The sequence below is a fragment of the Diaporthe batatas genome, assembly GCF_019321695.1.
Source record: "Diaporthe batatas strain CRI 302-4 chromosome Unknown Contig00006, whole genome shotgun sequence".
NCBI classification, from domain to species: domain Eukaryota; kingdom Fungi; phylum Ascomycota; class Sordariomycetes; order Diaporthales; family Diaporthaceae; genus Diaporthe; species Diaporthe batatas.
The window spans coordinates 517,003-533,990 of NW_025408553.1; the positions used below are offsets into that span (position 1 = coordinate 517,003).

The 16,988-nt window shown below is 41.6% G+C and overlaps 3 protein-coding genes across 3 annotated transcripts; 1 reads left to right on the forward strand and 2 right to left on the reverse strand.

Annotated features, from left to right (window-relative positions):
- Positions 1–53: 53 nt before the first annotated feature.
- KVR01_006267 (uncharacterized protein) lies at positions 54–302 on the reverse strand (the record flags this gene model as incomplete). Its single annotated transcript, XM_044782938.1, has 1 exon — positions 54–302. One exon carries the CDS (start codon positions 300–302, stop codon positions 54–56), a length of 249 nt encoding a protein of 82 aa, XP_044645070.1.
- Positions 303–7,172: 6,870 nt separating this feature from the next.
- Positions 7,173–9,671, forward strand: KVR01_006316 (uncharacterized protein). Its single transcript, XM_044783867.1, has 4 exons — positions 7,173–7,863; positions 7,957–8,061; positions 8,124–8,283; positions 8,375–9,671. Exons 1-4 carry the CDS (start codon positions 7,776–7,778, stop codon positions 9,423–9,425), a joined length of 1,404 nt encoding a protein of 467 aa, XP_044645119.1. The 5' UTR covers positions 7,173–7,775; the 3' UTR covers positions 9,426–9,671.
- A 1,178-nt stretch (positions 9,672–10,849) lies between these two features.
- Positions 10,850–13,143, reverse strand: KVR01_006291 (uncharacterized protein). Its single transcript, XM_044781386.1, has 2 exons — positions 11,906–13,143; positions 10,850–11,851 (listed from the first exon to the last, which is right to left on the reverse strand). Exons 1-2 carry the CDS (start codon positions 12,947–12,949, stop codon positions 11,126–11,128), a joined length of 1,770 nt encoding a protein of 589 aa, XP_044645094.1. The 5' UTR covers positions 12,950–13,143; the 3' UTR covers positions 10,850–11,125.
- Positions 13,144–16,988: the final 3,845 nt, after the last annotated feature.

A 16,988-nucleotide genomic window follows, 5' to 3' on the forward strand; every position in this document is an offset into this window, starting at 1 on the left:
TTCCCAACTCCGAAAAATGAACGTGAAAGCATTTCTCCATCTCTCCCTGTTTACTAGATGCCCAGGTATTCCCGCAGCGTCTTCTGCCTCGTCACGGATGAGCCGATGCTCCTGTCCCTCTCGACACCTGCTTCTGTCATGTCCTTGATGTTGTCCAGCACACGAATGTGCTCCTTCTTCAGCTTCTCGAAGTTCTCATCGAGTTCTTTGTGCCATGGGTAGAGGACAAAGACCTGAAAGCATAGCGCGCTGCTAGCGACGAGGAAGTTTGTTATGGAGACGGCTCTTGTGATGATTGCCATTTTCGCGGTTCGTGAGGGAGTTTGGGGTTTGGGGACACCGGAACGTCTCGGAGAGAAGCAGAGGGGTTTTCGTGTTTGTCGGATGTTATCCGGCTTCGATGCGTGTCAGTCTGAGCGATCAACTCGGCCAGTACCCCAAGTGATGATACGAACCTCGTTGAATGTCTTTACTGATGCACTCAGGAAAAGCAGTGTGTTGGAGGCCCAGTCTGTGTATCCTGAGTTGTGTGCAGGTAGTCACTTGTGGTTTTGTTCTAGGGGAGTGACGAGGAAGGATGACAAGTCTGGGCGGCCTGGAAACGTTTCGTAGGAATCGGAGAAATGAGGAGCCACAGTGAATCCGAGGGAACGGAGCAGCCACGAGGGATGTGGGTCTGGAGGCTCAGTGACATGTGAATCTCTGGAAGGTTCCGTCTTCTCCTTCTGTTATAAAAATAGTGACAGCGGCCCGGCTTGATGGACTTATTTGTTGATGAGACCCCAAGGCTCCTACCAGAACAGGAACATTGGACCGTTGCTGAAAACTTTTCCTATGCTGCGCCGCTGCCAACATGTAGCAACGTGTCAAGTGCCCACGGATGCGGCATCTTGCCGGTTCCTTGAGTTTACCTACGGAGTACTGTCCTCGTGCAGCCCAAACTGACAAATGACAGGTGTGAGTGGGTCTCACATTCCGAGCGGCATGTCCTGCCTGCCCAGGTGCCCGACTTCGGTGCATCACGGACGAGCGGAACAGTCCCTGCACTCGGTGTTTTTGCACACTTGTGAGCTAATATTGACGGCATGTATTTGCAAAAAGGAATAGAAAAGAACAACCAGGCTTCAAGATTTTTGGGCTGCCGTGCTGCCAAGCGGTAGTTACCTAGGTACCCTAGGGTAGCTTTGGAGCGGCTTTTCCGCCGTGGACGAACCTGTGGGGCAACCTACTTTATGTACCCATGTTTCGTCACGCGGCGGGTGACATGCATGGCGCAACTTTGGGTTTGTCTGTCGCTCGGCTGTATGTACTGTAACCGTCCCAGCAGGACATGGTGACACTTCACGCAAATGTGGCGGGAAATTCCGCGAGGACTTGTTGACCCTCAGCATGCTCCTACACCGGATCTACTGGAAGCTCGGTGCTGCGAAATCCGAAGGAGCCACTGTTGTATTCGAAGGCATTGGACGTGCAGTTGATTTCAGGGGCCCATTGTGTTTGTAACAGAATGGCCGTTCCCACTGGCCCCCTTTTCAAAATCCACAGTCAAATTGGTGTACGCGGCACCTGCGGACATCAAAGTTGCAGGACCCCAGAAATCGGATTGTATTCCAAGGTTGTACTCGAACCGCTCCTCTCCCCGGGGATGCTGCCTATCAAATTTTCTAGTCCACAATCATGCTGGTTCCCTCCCTCCTCCATCGCATACCTCTCCAACCCACCACAAATATGGCTGCTGCGCAGAAAATACCACTCTACAGCCCCAACGCTGTGAAGCATCACCCCCTTCCCCGCTGCATCCATCAACGGTTACAGAATCTCCACACCAGTCGTTGCCATTGCGCCTTGTCGCTGTAGCCGTGCCAACACTGGCCTGGCTGTTAGGGAAAGAGTCGACCAGCAGGGTGTTGTAGGCAGTGTAAAAGAACGTGCCCCAGAAGCTACAGCCGGGTGTGATTGTTGGTGGAGTGTCCAACCGTAACCTACCATGGTGACTATCGATGTCGCAAGTCCGATGAGGCTACCTCTAGCCCTTGAAGTCTCGGTTGGGAAGTCGAGCAAGTCGGCACCCGACGCCTTGGACTCCGCCCTGCCGGCTCTACGTGCCACCGTCCTGTACCTAGGTAGTTGTGGTCCAGAAGCCTGTCAGTGAAATAATTATTTGTCTGTGTTAGGGACTCCCCCTCCCGGTAGGCCGCTGTACAATTTCGGGGTTGATAAGTCCATATAACTGGTTTCGCTTCTATTCCGCATACGTCCGAGGACATACATGGCGCCTTCATACGATGGTCAACGCTCAAGACCCAGCGCTTGGGAAGCATTCGGTGTCAATACAGTGTTTAAAATATGATAGGTGCTTATGGCCTCAGCCTTGTGACGCACAGATAAGGCTAAGGGGCGCCGCGCCGTCTTGACGGCGGCGTTGACTACATATGTAGAATTGTGGACACAAGTAGCCCACAGGCTAGTCGCCGGTACTTTTTATGAAAAAAAAATGTTTTACAGGCCTTGTTTGCAGGAATGATCTTATCTGATCATTATCATCAACCGTATACATTCGCCGGATAGCAAACGTGTTAGTAGCGAGAGTCTCTTGTGCAAGAGACAGCCAGCTGATTTGCTACCGGCTGAAACAAGATCGATGAAAGCCGTTCCCAGCGAGTGACCTTGTGGTCTCGGGCAAGAACAGGCCAACACACAGGAATGGAATACAGCTGCAAGGACCAGTTGTAACTGCGCTTGAGGTATGTCACACCCGCCAATGATTAACCCGACACAAGTGCGCAGATTCAGGGCCATCAAGATGGGTCCTGGTATTCGGCCCTGGCTTCACGATCTCGAGACAATCAGACATCCGCCGCCACCCTAAGGCGATGGGGTACGTAGCACTCGCGCCGAGACTCTGCAGCGATCACAAGTGATCACAAGGTCGCGAGCGCAGCGAAATTTTGCAGGTTTACAGTCAGCCCGATATCGCTCATGGCGTGTACACCAAGGACGATGAGGAAAATTGGTCTTCATCCATAGCCGTCGGACAAAGAGCCAAACATAACCGGTGAAATGACTTGGAAGTCGATGTGTATTGTCAGAGTGAGGTTAACGGCTTGGGCATAAGTGTTGAAGTGTTTGTCCGGGAGTGGAATCAATAGCAAGTAGGTTGTGACGGTCAGGGACGATGTCTTTGTGGCCGGACCGATCAGCAGCTGAAGCTTTCTAAGCTGCGAAGAGAAGAATTGTGTGAAGTTCTCGTCCTGGCCACTCATTCCGCCCTTTAACTCCGGGCAGTCCTAGCCTTTCTCGGTTTCTCTAGGTATAATTGTCTTCGAGTCGACCGGCCCGCCACCCATTGTCGTCGAGGACCTAGGTAGTCAGCTACGTATGTGGCAAAATCGGCTTGGGTCATCAGATAACAGAAAGCAGGGATAAATCTAGTGACTGTGTCAAATTCTGAGAGTTCCGAGTGCTGTCGAGGGCAAAAGAAACAAAGATGCAGGCAGTCTGGACGTTGCTCAGACTCCACGGCATTCGGGGAATGTTGGATCCATCCTTGCCTGGGGTAGTCGGCCTGTTGGTGCATATATGCCCTTAAGTAGCTGGCACAGCACCAACAATTTTAGAGAACGGCGACCATGAGCCTTGGATTTGGTTAATTTTTCTGTTGATATCAACGTAGCTCCTGCGTTAAGGGTCTTTCTAAAATAATTTGAGCAGCCATTGGACGCTTGAAGTTTATCAGCAGATTCGAGCTATCCCTAAGTAGCATGTTGGGCCAATTCGTAGATATGTACTTCCCAGGGTTATTTAACGACGATGACAGCCTCCACATGGGAGTTAACAGATTTATCGCGAAAGATGTGTTATGAATTTTGCCAGCGTTCTCCGGGGCTGCTTTCACCACACCACACTCTGGGTCAGCTTGCTTTGAGCTGCAATGGGAGGCCCGACTGCTAACCACACGCCTCGACCGCCCGGCCAAAGTACCATAATAACCAATCTGCCAATTAGCTGTTCCTAGCAGTTTATAAGTACCGTACCGTCACTTGAACGGCATATAGTCTGCTTCCACCCCCCCACCCCACCATCAAAGTTCGATCCTTTACAATTCCTCAAGGGAAGGTTTTGTTCAACACCATCTAAAAGTTCGCTCGTGGTTCCGCAGTCGGCATTCCAATCGCTCCTCGTCATCCTTCATCCATCCACTTCTACCACTCATACAGCCGGGGGTCGTGTCCGAAATTTTCCTCTTGGCTACTATGGTGCCTCATAAGCCCCTCGGACCTTTCATCAATCGTCTCCTAGTAATAGAAATTCCAGTCATCCACCATTTGTTCAAAGTTCAAGGTTCCTCAGACCTGTTTTCCTTGACCCCTACCAGATTTTCCAATCGATGTAGATATGGTCCATAGTCCAGGCCATGCTAAGGTCGACGAGGTTTCCTCCAAGATAATTGATTGGTTAGATTAATTCCACTCAGAAGTATACCAAGCTTGTGTAGATACGCGAGATTGGAATACATCTTAGATTTAGAAGAGATCAGCAAAAATCATCGGAAACTAAGACGCAGTCTAGGGCAGCGCCCATGATTCAATATATCATAGTAAGAGTATGTTACTACTGAATTAAAAACCCCCCATTCCCCTGATACTTAAGTAGCTAGGGATTAGGTTTAAGGTGGGTTTGCTTATATTCATGCGATGGTGCTCACGTGCGAAGAAACGAAAGCAGTTAAATCTAATGGACTGCACATGTTGAAGATCAAAATCCCGGATAGATAGACCACATCTCGTGTAAGCACCCTTTGCCCCGCTCTCATGAAAACCCTTGGGAAGTGTTCCCGCCAGAGTCCATAATTTCATAGATATTCCAGACCGCAATCATCATCAACGGCCAAGCGAGAATCTTCCGATCAGCATGACCATAAACTTGAAGAGGAAGGTCGTTGGAGCAGGACAGTAACTATGTGTAATTCTTGGCTGACTGCCCAGGTGGACCGGATCGGTCTGGACCGAATGGTATCCAAAGGTTGTTCTCGCTTCAACCACCCGAACGTCTTCCTAGTAATCATTACTACTTATTAGTTTTATTTCTAATCCTCATACATATAAAACCTATTTAGCACCTTTATACTATAGTAAATACTTAAAATTTAACTTCTTTTTTATTAAAAAAAGGTCTTAAGTATTTACTACTATATAAGGCGCTATATATATTTTATATATATAGGGATTAAAAAAAAACTATTATAAAACCACTTAGTATTTAAAGAAATATATAATATTAATAATAGTATAGAAGGAATGTAATATATTTAGATATGTAGCCTTAGCTTTATGTTATATAGAAAAGCCTAGAAGGTGTTATACCTAACTTAACTACCTAGAAAATAGTGTCTATAAACGATTTAAAATAATAGTTCGTTAAAATAAAAGGTTATTTAAGAGCCTTCTTTTTTATTAAAAGTAATAAATTTATATAAAACTATAAGTTCTAATAGTTATAATAAAACTAATTAAATTATTAAAATTAATTTAAAATAAAATAATACTCTTCTATATATAAACTTCTACTACTATTTATTATATATATATATTTATTCTATTATAAATATATTATAAAACATAAAACTCTTTTATAGAGCTAGTATTTATATACTTAATAAGTTAATTTATATACTTAATATTTTATTTCTATATACCTAGTATCTCTTTTTATATATATAACTTATATAAAATTATATACCTAATTAAAATTCTTTAAATTTTTAATACTTAAAGTATAAACTCTTTTTATAACCTCTTTATCTTTACTTTTTAATAGCCTTTTTAATATACCTTTTAATACTCTTTTTAAACCTTTTAAGCTATATATATTTAAGTATTAACTAAGTATTTAAATACTAATTAAACATTAAAAGGTTAGAAATTAAGAAGGTAAAGGTGAAAACTATACTCTTTCTAGCCTTTTAATACCTTTTAACTTTTTAATACTTTAAACTTTTAACCTTCTAATATTTAATTAATATTTAAATACTTAGTTAGTACTTAAATATATATAGCTTAAAAGACTTAAAAGGTAAAAGTAAAGAGTTTTAAAAAGTAAAAGTAAAAGGGTTATAAAAGGGGTTTATACCTTAAATATTAAAAATTAAAGAAAAAAATTATCCTATAGAGTCTCTTAGCGCTAACTTAGAAAGGACTTATAAATATAGGGGAGTTATTAAGAAAAGTAGGTACTAGGTAAGTGGAAAGAAAATGCTGGGTGTGTGGACTGACTTGTTGGGTGTGTGGATGCTGGCTCTCTTTTATAGTGTTTTTGTTGTCGAGAATCCGCATTAGAGTTTCAATGTTTCAATTTTTGGTGATAAAATGTCAGATTTCAAAATTTCTCGAGCCTTCTTGGCCAAGCGGTAAGGCGTCGCACTCGTAATGCGAAGATCGACGGTTCGATTCCGTCAGGAGGCATTTTTGCCCGATGGAGACAGCCAATACGTGTCTACCACACGGATGGATATATCATGGTTTCTCTCTTCCTCTTTTTTGCAAAGCCACTGTGTGCACCTACCCATTCATCGATCTAATCAATTTGCTAGGATTTGTCGTCGGCATCGAACGGGGTGGTATTATCTGGACGAGGGGTGGATCGTTGTCTCCAGGGCTTCCTTCACATCTAATTCTAGAAGGCGATTTGAATTTGGCAGCCGGTTGCATCTCCGAGATCGACACTGTGCGCTCTGGAAAGCCCAGACCCGACAGGCCAGGCAAACCTGGGGAAACCGCTGATCACACCAACCTCAAAGCATATGTAGAGAATGGGGGCGACATCGCCAAAGCACAAATCACCAACACAACGCTATGAAGTGTACCAGTGAGCCTGGGAAAGAAGCCAGCCGGCCAGCCGGCCAGCCAAGAAGGAAGTACGGATTAGATACCCATCAAATTGCATGTGCCATTTCGCGTAGATCGGATTGATTCAGTCGACATACGGGGTCACCTAGTGGCCATGGAGGCACGGTAGATGTGGACCCCTATAACCTGAGGTGAGAACAGGAGCCCAGGGAGCCTGCGTATTTGCCGGGGTCAGGGCAGTTTCCGGCTCCCAAATTGGATAAACCCCTGGCGGTAATTTTCACGTGGCTTGGCATCCCGTCCTCAACGTCTCGTCCTCCGTTGTTCTCTCGCACCACCGTGCAGACTGCCTCGTAATCCACAGCCACGCAACGCGAGACACATATGAGAGATAACGACGGCTTCATGGGATGTCAAATGCCTTTTTACACAGCCCCGCGAGGAGATTTGAGAGGTGCCATCCCGATATCTGGGATGCAATTCCGCACGGAGCAGATGCCAATACGACGGATATGCAGTCCGAACTGCGATTGATTTTCTCTGGTTCCACTCCCGTGGGTCAAACAGCCATGGCAGAGGGGTCCCCTTGGCCACTTGCACCATGGGGACAACGCCGGAGACACCAAGCTGGACCCACCGAGATCAGCTTGCGCCTCAACGCCCCTTTCTTTTGCTCTGCCGTTTCGTACGAGGCAGCTTTTCCCTCCCAGCCAAAAGAGCGAATACAGTCAAAAAGCATGCAGCCCTACCCGCGCTGCTGAACCCCCGGCGGCCCCTCTTGCTTTCCTTTCTCCGGTTTTCGATCTTCTCGACACTCGTTGCCCACCTTTTGTATTACCACGGCTAATAGTTTCCCTTACTATTTAACTTTTCTTTCCACGTCGTGTGCCTGTGCTTTGTGACAAGAGACGTGACTCGAGGCAGAACGCGATGAAGCTCTCGTCCGTGGCCTCGATATGGCTGACAGGCGCCATGGCGCCAATGGCCTTGGCCATCGATATCGACTGGAACTCAGAAGGTGCGTCGCGAAACACAACCCCACGTCTGTCCTCATCCGGACCTGACAAGCCTCTAGTTCCCGCCGGGACATGTTGAGCTAATGCAGTGGCAGACTCGATCAGGGAGGGCGCATCAACGATTGCATATGGCTTGATGAAGTACTACACAGGAAACAACACCGGTGATGTGGCGGGTAATTTGCCAGATCCATACTACTGTATGTCATCGTCTTTCGTCGATCTCCTCACCGACCAGAAGACTAACCGCGTGCAACAACAGGGTGGGAAGCTGGTGCCATGTTCGGAGCCATGGTGGACTATTGGGCGTACACACGCGACGAAACATACGTCAACGTCACATACCAGGCCATGCAACACCAAGTAGGCGATGACTTTGATTTCATGCCGCTCAACCAGACCAAGTCAGAAGGAAACGATGAGTATGTTCACACGATGGAGCGGCCCGTCACCTGCATGCGGCACCCCTGCTCGAGTGACTTCCAAGACCACCAAGCTGACCTGACAACTTAGCCAAGGCTTCTGGGCGCTCTCGGCCATGGCAGCTGCCGAGCAGAACTTCATGGACCCTAACTCAACCGAGGAGGGCGGAACCCAATGGCTCGCGTTAGTGCAGGCCGTCTTCAACGAGTACGTCGGGCGATGGGATGCCGAAGACTGCGGCGGCGGCCTCCGCTGGCAGATCTTCACCTTCAACAACGGCTACACATACAAGAACTCGATCTCGAACGGCTGCTTCTTCAACCTGGGCGCGCGCCTGGCCCGCTACACCGGCAACCAGACCTACGCCGACTGGGCGACCAAGGTGTACGACTGGATGGAGGCCGTGGGGTTCATCGACGAGGAGTACAACATCTACGACGGCGCGGGCTACGGCGACAACCAGAACTGCACCGCCATCGACCAGGTGCAGTGGACGTACAACGCGGGCATCTGGCTCCACGGCACCGCCGTCATGTACAACTACACCGGATCCGACCTGTGGAAGGGGCGCGTCGACGGCATCCTCAACCACACCTCGCAGCAGTTCTTCAAGGACCAGGTCATGTACGAGCCCGCCTGCGAGCCCGCCTTCCAGTGCAAGACCGACTCGCTCTCCTTCAAGGCCTACCTGGTCCGCTGGATGGCGGGCACCGTCCAGATGGCCACGCACACCTACGACATCATCGGGCCCTTGCTGTCGGCGAGCGCGGTCGGCGCCGCCCAGCAGTGCTCCGGCACCGCCACCGAGGCCGACGGGTACAAGGGCGTCCCCGGGACCGCCTGCGGCATGCACTGGGTCGACGGCCCCCAGTGGGACGGCATGCACGGCGTCGGGCAGCAGATGGCCGCGCTGTCGGCCCTGTTCTACAGCCAGGTCAGGAACTGGAACGTCCCCACGCCCTTCACCTCCAAGAACGGCGGGTTATCGACCGGTGACGTGAATGCTGGCCAGGACAAGACGGACGAGTCGCTCAACCCGCTGAAGCCCATCACAGCCGGTGACAGGGTCGGCGCCGGGTTCCTGACGACGCTGATCGCCGCTGGCCTGTTTGGTGGCTGTTTCTGGATGGTCAAGGAGTGAAGGGTCTGCTCATGCTGTAGACGTAGAATTGCGAGTCTTGATTTCTTTGCATGCGGTCTCGTAAGCCCCGAGACCGTGATAGACGCATTTGGGACCATTTTCAACGGACTATCTGTCCTGGGCACGGCGTCTGGAGTCGTTATCATATCATGGGCCCGTAATGCCTTCAACTAGTACATAGCAATGTATATACTTGCATAAATTTATTTGCCATCATCCAATGGCGTTGGATGGTGTAGCCCATCACTTCTACAACCTAGCTCTCCCAGTAGACAATTTAGCACAAGCATCCCCTTTGCTTGGTGAGACGTAACAGGCTCACTTCCTGACAGGAGACTTCACGAAGCGCTTTTAAATAATACAGCTGCAATGAATGCATTCTTAAGGCCCACTCCGGCCTCTTATCGGAACCCTCTATACCTACGGAAAACCTCCCATCCAGCAGGAAGCAGGTGCTCTACCATATCCCCCCGAGTGAAGGTCTGGCTGTCTGCCTCGGCCAGCAACTCGTACTCAGACCCCCCTCGAAGGCTAAAACGAGAGCGTGAAAGCTTAGCACGGATCCGAAAGGTGCCCCAATTGATTTCTTGGGGAATTTGGAGGTTAGTAACATCAAACCTCAGCCCTACGCTCTCCAAGATAACAGCCTCGAGCCCGCCCCTGGAGGCCCGACCATGGAGACCGTCTATAACTTTCTTTGCCGGTGCTTTGGTGGTGGAAATGGCTTTTTCTTTGAGATTTGCATCTAATTCTACGAGCTCAAGCTGTAGACGTAGCCTCGAGCGGTCGTTCGCATCGTGTACCTTAGAATCGTTAATATCCTGCCCCTCTAGGTAGACAAAGCAGTTCACTGTGAAAGGCCCGTCGCCGAATTGGGGGATGGTGCTGATAAGGTTACCCACAATGAGTTGGTATCTTTTCTTGTCGAAGAACATGATCGGGATTTTCGACGTGGTATTGATTAGAGTATGTTTCCAATTTGAAATGTCCCAGGGTTGGAATCCATCCAGAAACCGAGTCTGCATTCTACAAGGACACAAGTATGCTTCATAAGTACTTTTTCCGCAGAGCCAACCTTCCCTGGACAATAGTAAAAGAAGACAAAGCTTTGTGGAGTTTCTTTGATTTCGCGAGCCGACCCAGGAGGACAATAGGACAAAGGTGTTCCCTTGGAAATCTAAAATTAGTCTGGAGTGCATTTATAGTATCGATCCGAGTCTTTGAGTGGCCGTGAGAAGTCAAGCTGTTGAAGGTTTACAGCCATGCAAGTTACAATACTATTAGCTGTTCCGACATTTCAGTAAGAACCGACCCGTAAGTCTATCAGATTCTTCCATACTGACCATGAGAGAAGTCGTGCATTGAATGATCAACAGCGGCTGAGGCATGAGTGTGAAAAGGCCTTCTAGGTTCGGGAGATTGGATGCTGTAGACCATCCATGGAGAGGAGGAAGTCCCACAAGTGCAAAGTTAAAATGAGCTGAGAGGTTCACCCAAGTAACTGATCGTATCGGCAGAGTCCAGAGTGAACATAGGGCAGAATTGTACTATTCCGGGGGTTGCGTCACCAATAATTTGTTGTTCCAATCTATCTAAATTTTGTAGAAAGATTCCGCTATATAACAACCTTGGAAGACAGGGAGACCATCCAATGCTTTACTTGATGATTACCTAGGTACCAGCGACAGCATAACATGCTCTCACAGATCAGCCTCATCCATGTTCCGCAGGAAAATACTGTACCACTGGACACCAGTGACATGGCCCCGCATGCTCATGTGCTCATCTACGGTGTGGATCCCGTCCATGAAGTTCTGGTCGGGGTCGAAACCAGGGTTGTACCTGAAGATGTGTTTGGTGAGGTCCCAGTAGAACTTTGTGTCCGTGTTGCCGGTCATCAGCCCAGCCGAGACGACCACGTCCTCGCCGTAGAGGGCGCGCGTGGTGCCCGAGAGGACCGAGTAGGGCGTTGCGCTGCCGTCGCCCGAGACGTCGGTGGGCGAGACGGGCGCCGGCTCGAGGGTGTGCTCGGTCTTGAGCGTGATGGAGCTCGGCGTCTCGGCCTCGTCGGTGAAGGCGTGCAGGGTCAGGTTGTGCTTCTTGGCGACCTCGGCCGCGATGCCGGTGATGCGGTCCTTGACGTCCGAGACCTTCTCGCCGACGTTAACGCGGTGGTTGACCGTGAGCACGGTGCGCTCGGGCAGCGCGTTGACCTTGGCGCCGCCGCTGATCAGGTCAGCAGCGACGGAGGTGGTGAAGAGGTACTTGATGGCGTCACCCTCCTTGGCCGCCTCGAGAGCTAGCTTGTCGCGCTTGTTGTGGCAGGACGCGGAGGAGCCCTTCTTGTTGCGCTTTTGCAGCTCCTTCTTCACCTTGGGCGGGAACTCTGGGGCGTACTTTGCGCCGCACTGGAGGAGACCCAGGTACTGATGATTACATTAGTTCTGCTGCGGGTCCCAAAGTGTTGTATTCATGCTTACTGGATTTTCGTCGTACAGGTGTGGCTCATACTGGTTGGCCTCGATGAGGGTGATGAGCTCGCCGGTGACACCAATGCCGTTGTGCTTGGGCGGGATGGACGAGTGACCACCAGGCATCCTGACGATGATATCGACGTCGATGTAGCCCTTCTCTGCGACACCGGGAAGAGCGAAGACGGTGCCCCACTGCCTGGCCAGGCCTGAGCCTTCGTCGACAATAATCGAGGCGCCGTCCTTGCCGTAGCGATCGATCAGACGCTCCGCCAGCTTACCAGCGCCCTGGTATCCTGAGATCTCCTCGTCGAATCCGAAGGAGAGAATCACCGTCCTCCTGGGCTCGAAGCCAGCGTCGATGAGCTGCTCGACGGCTTCCAGGATGCCAATCAGGCTGCTCTTGTCATCTGAAGCACCACGGCCCCAGACAAACTTGCCGTCGAACTCGCCGCTGAAGGGCGGGTGCGTCCACTGCCCGACGGTGGACTTCTCAACAGGGACGACGTCCTGGTGGGCCATGAGCACGGTGGGCTTCAAGTGCGAGTCGGAGCCCTTCCAGGTGTACAGAAGACCGTGGGAGTTGACCTTCTCGAGCTCGAGGGTGCTGTGGACGAGAGGGAAGGTCCTCTCCAGGAAGTCAGCAAAGGGGGGGAAGACGTCCCACCGCTCGTCCTCGCCGATGGGCCCCATGTTGTCGTAGGACTGGGTGGCGATCTGAATGGCGCCAGACATGCGGGCGGTGCTGGCGTTGAGGAACTGGGACGACGCGAGGTACTCGTCCATCGAGGCCAGAGACGGCGAGGTCTTGGCCGGGAAGAGAGAGTCGACCTGACGGCATTGCTGGGAAAGATCCAGGCCTGAGCTGGGGCTCTGGTCGCCAAAGACGGCAGAGGGCAGGCCGTTGGTCCAATACAGGCCGAGGAGGGCCAGCGCGGGGACGGCGACCCATTTGGAGCGTGTGCATCTCGCCTTGGGCCGTGGCGTTGTGTAAGGCGCGCCGGCGGGAATGTCTTCCTGCATCAATGGCAGCTTCTCACTGACTGGAGCCATGCTGACGTTCAACTTTAAATAAGGGGCTGCTGTCTCAACTCCAAGTACCCAAATCCAAAATCCCCTCTGTCCTTGGTAGGGGAAAGAAGTAAATCTGGAAGTCTCTTGGTCGTAGTGGGAGGTGGCAAGGCGGCAGTCAAGACGTCAATCGTCCGGTAGCTTAGCTCTTGGGGTCGGCAGAAAACAGTGGGGATCGCCGATACGGCGCTGTCTTGGAAAAACGAGAGTTACCCCCCCCCTAGTTAAATACCCCCTATTCCTTAGTTAAACCAAAACTTTACTAGTAGGGTAGAAAACCCTATATTTTTAATAGAATATTATACTTAACGCTATTTACACTCTAAAAGAAAAAAAAGAAAGGTTAATAATAGTAAGTTATTACCTATTAAATTATAAATTCTAATAATTAAAGTTTTATTTATACTTTAATCTATCCCTATTAAATAAGTAGCTATAAATTAAATTTAAAATTAATTATATTATAATTAAAAAATATTATTAAAGGGTTATTACTATTTATATAATTACTTTAAATATATTATTATTATTACTTATTAAATATAATTAAGTTAAAATAATAAATTATAAAGGTTTATTAGTTTATTTTTTATAATAATATTATAAAATATAATTAATATATAAATTATATAAATTAAAAGTTAAAAATCTTTTATTTAATAAGTTAAACTTATATTTTAATAAAATATAATACTTTTATTAAATAGTTATAAATTAATATTATTATAAAAATAATAAATAATACCCTTAAAGCTTATATATAAAGTAATAAATAAATATATATATTAACCTATTAATATAATAAGGAGCTTTATAATTATTACCTTTAATAAATATATTAATTAAGTTATATAATAAAAATATTTATTTTTATTAATAAGTTTAATTTTAATAAATAAAATAGTATAAAAGAATAGGTTAAATACTTATTAAATATACCCTATAGGTTAAAAGTCTTTTAAATAAAAGGCTCACCTTTATATTTTCTTTATAATTATATTAAATAATTTATTTATTATTATAATATATAAAAGTTATATAATAAAAAAGTTTTTCCTTTAATAGTTAAAAAGTATTTTATTAAAAATAAACCTATATTTAAACTTAAAGTTAATCTTTATAATAAATAATACTTTTAATATTATAAAATAAAAATAATTAAAGTAATAAATATAAAAGTATAAAGTATAAGTATTTACTTTTATACTCCTTAATTTTAATCTTATTAAGGTATATTTTAATAACTTAAAATACTATTTATATTATTAATATTAATATAAGTTATTAAACTATAATTTAAATAAAAATTTTATTTAATTTTTATTTTTATATCTAAAAGGTTAAATTTAAAGTTAAGGCTATTTAAGGATATTTTTACTATATATAAATATTAAAAAAATATAAAATAAAATAAATATAATAGTTTTAATTAAAAGTTATAAAAATTAAAATTAATAAAGTTTTAATTAAATAAAGTTATATAAATAAAAAGTATTATTTATAAGTTAAATAATTAAATTAATAGTTAAAGGTTAAAATAAATAAATTAACTATAGGTAAATCTATTTAATTAATTAGGTATTTAATACTAAATATTTAATTTACTTTATTTATTTAAAATAAATAACTTTCCTTTTTAACTACTTTTATTACTAATTATATCTTTTATATACCTAATTACTATTTTCTTTATTTAAAAATCCTTTAAAACTTATTATATAACTTTTTACTTTATTAAATAAGAGAGACTATTTTAATAAACTTTTAATTCTTTTATTAAATAACTAACTTAATTATAAAGTTTAATATTAAATAAAATTAATTAGTTAGTTAAATAATTTTTATAGGCTTTATAAAATATATATTTTAATATTTACTTAATAGTTTATTAAGTAGCTATTTAATAGCCTCTATTATAGTAATAAATCCTTTTATTATTATTATTATTAAAGAAATTAGTAAAATTCTTCTTCCTCTTTAAATATAACTTAATTAGTATTTTAATTAGTAAAATAGCCTTTAAGTTATACCTATTAAATTAAATATCCTTCTTTTATAAAGTTTATAAAAGTTAAGCCCTTTATACTTTATAATTTTTATAAATTACTTAAATTAAGCTTTTTAATAAATTTTAAAATATTTTTAAAATATTTTATAATAAACTCTTAATATAAAATTATTTTATCTCTCTTTATTTATAATAATAATAATAAAAAATAATTAATAGCTTTCACCTTTATTATAAACTTTTAAGTGCTATTATTATTACTATTAGTAATAATAAAGCTCTATTAAATTTATAAAAAAGTTAATAATAATAATAATAATAATAATTTTATTAAAATTACTTAATTATATCTAACCTTAAATAAATTAATATTAAATAATAAATTAATAATTATATTAATATTACTTTCTTTTACTTTTATTTTATTACTTCTTTTAAAAAAATAAAGCTAATTTTATTATTATTAAACTTCTTTTATTAAATTTTATTTAAGCTATCTAATAATTAAAAAATTTTTAATAAATATTTAATTATAATATTATTTATTATAATTATATTAAATTAATCCTTAAATTTTATTAAATAAATTAATATATATATTATTTTATTTAATAAAATACTATTATTATAAAAATCCTTTTATTTTAATAATAATAATTAGCTCTATAATAATTACTTAAAAATATAATTATATTCTTATTAATTATTTATACTTTTTTATATAAAGTTTATTTTATTTTTATTTTAACTTTTATCTAATAGTTATTAATATAGGTTAAAAAGTTTTAAAGTTTAAATTTTATTAAATATATTTATATCTACTACCCACTTAATTATTAGTAAGTTATCCTTAAAGTAGCTATCTACTAAATAACTAATAATAACTAAAAACTTTAATTAATAGTTATTTAATTAAATAATTACCTTATAATATAAGTATTTATAACTCTTATATTAGTAATATAACCTTATAGTTATATAAAAATTAAAAAAAGAGTCTTTAAGATTTAAAAATATATTTATAATATTATTATAATTAAATACTTTAATCCTTTTATTAATATCTTTTCTTATAATTTTTAATTATAAAATTAAAAATTTTAATTTATAAACTAATTAACCTTAATAAAAATATCTTTTAATTTAATAATTATATTTAAATAGTTTTATACTTTTTTAATTAAATTTCTAAATAAATTAATATAATTTAATAAAAGGCCTTAAATTTCTTAATTTTTATTCTCCTCTTTTAATATAATAATTTATTTTTAAGTTATATAATAAAAATAGTATTAGCTTTTAAGTTATAAATTTTAATAAATAAAATTAAAGTTAATTTATTTAGGTATATCTATATTAAAGAGTTAATTAAGCAACTTTTAAGATATTTAATATTATTATTATTATTATTTATTAAAATTCTATTTTATTAATAAAAGAGTTCTTATTATTAATACCTTTTAAAGCCTTTTCTTTCTTATTATTAAATATATTCTTTTATTATTAACTTTAATAGTATTTTTATACTTTTAAATTATTTAATTTATTATAATAGCCTTATTTTAAACAATCTTTAGGTATTTATAAATACTTTTAAATAATTTACTAAACCTTAATTACTTTAATAGTTAGCTTTTAAATATATAACTATTTAAATAATATAATATTTTTATTAATAAATTATATAATTTAACTCTTTAAGTAAATTTTATATAATAAATATTAAATAGTTTAAATTTAATAAATTAATTTAATAATATTATTTATAAAATTAGCTAAATTAATATTACCTTATATTAAAATAAATAGGTTATATATATTTTTATAAATTAAGTTTAAATTAATTATATAAAACTAATATAATATTATTTTTATCTAATTAGATAATAAAAATAACTTATTATTAGTATTAATAAGATTAATAAAAGTATTTTGGTAAAAATGTTGGAGTTTCTGCCCTACTAGCGAAGTTTTAGTTTAATTGAGGAATAGGGGGTATTTAACTGGGGGGGG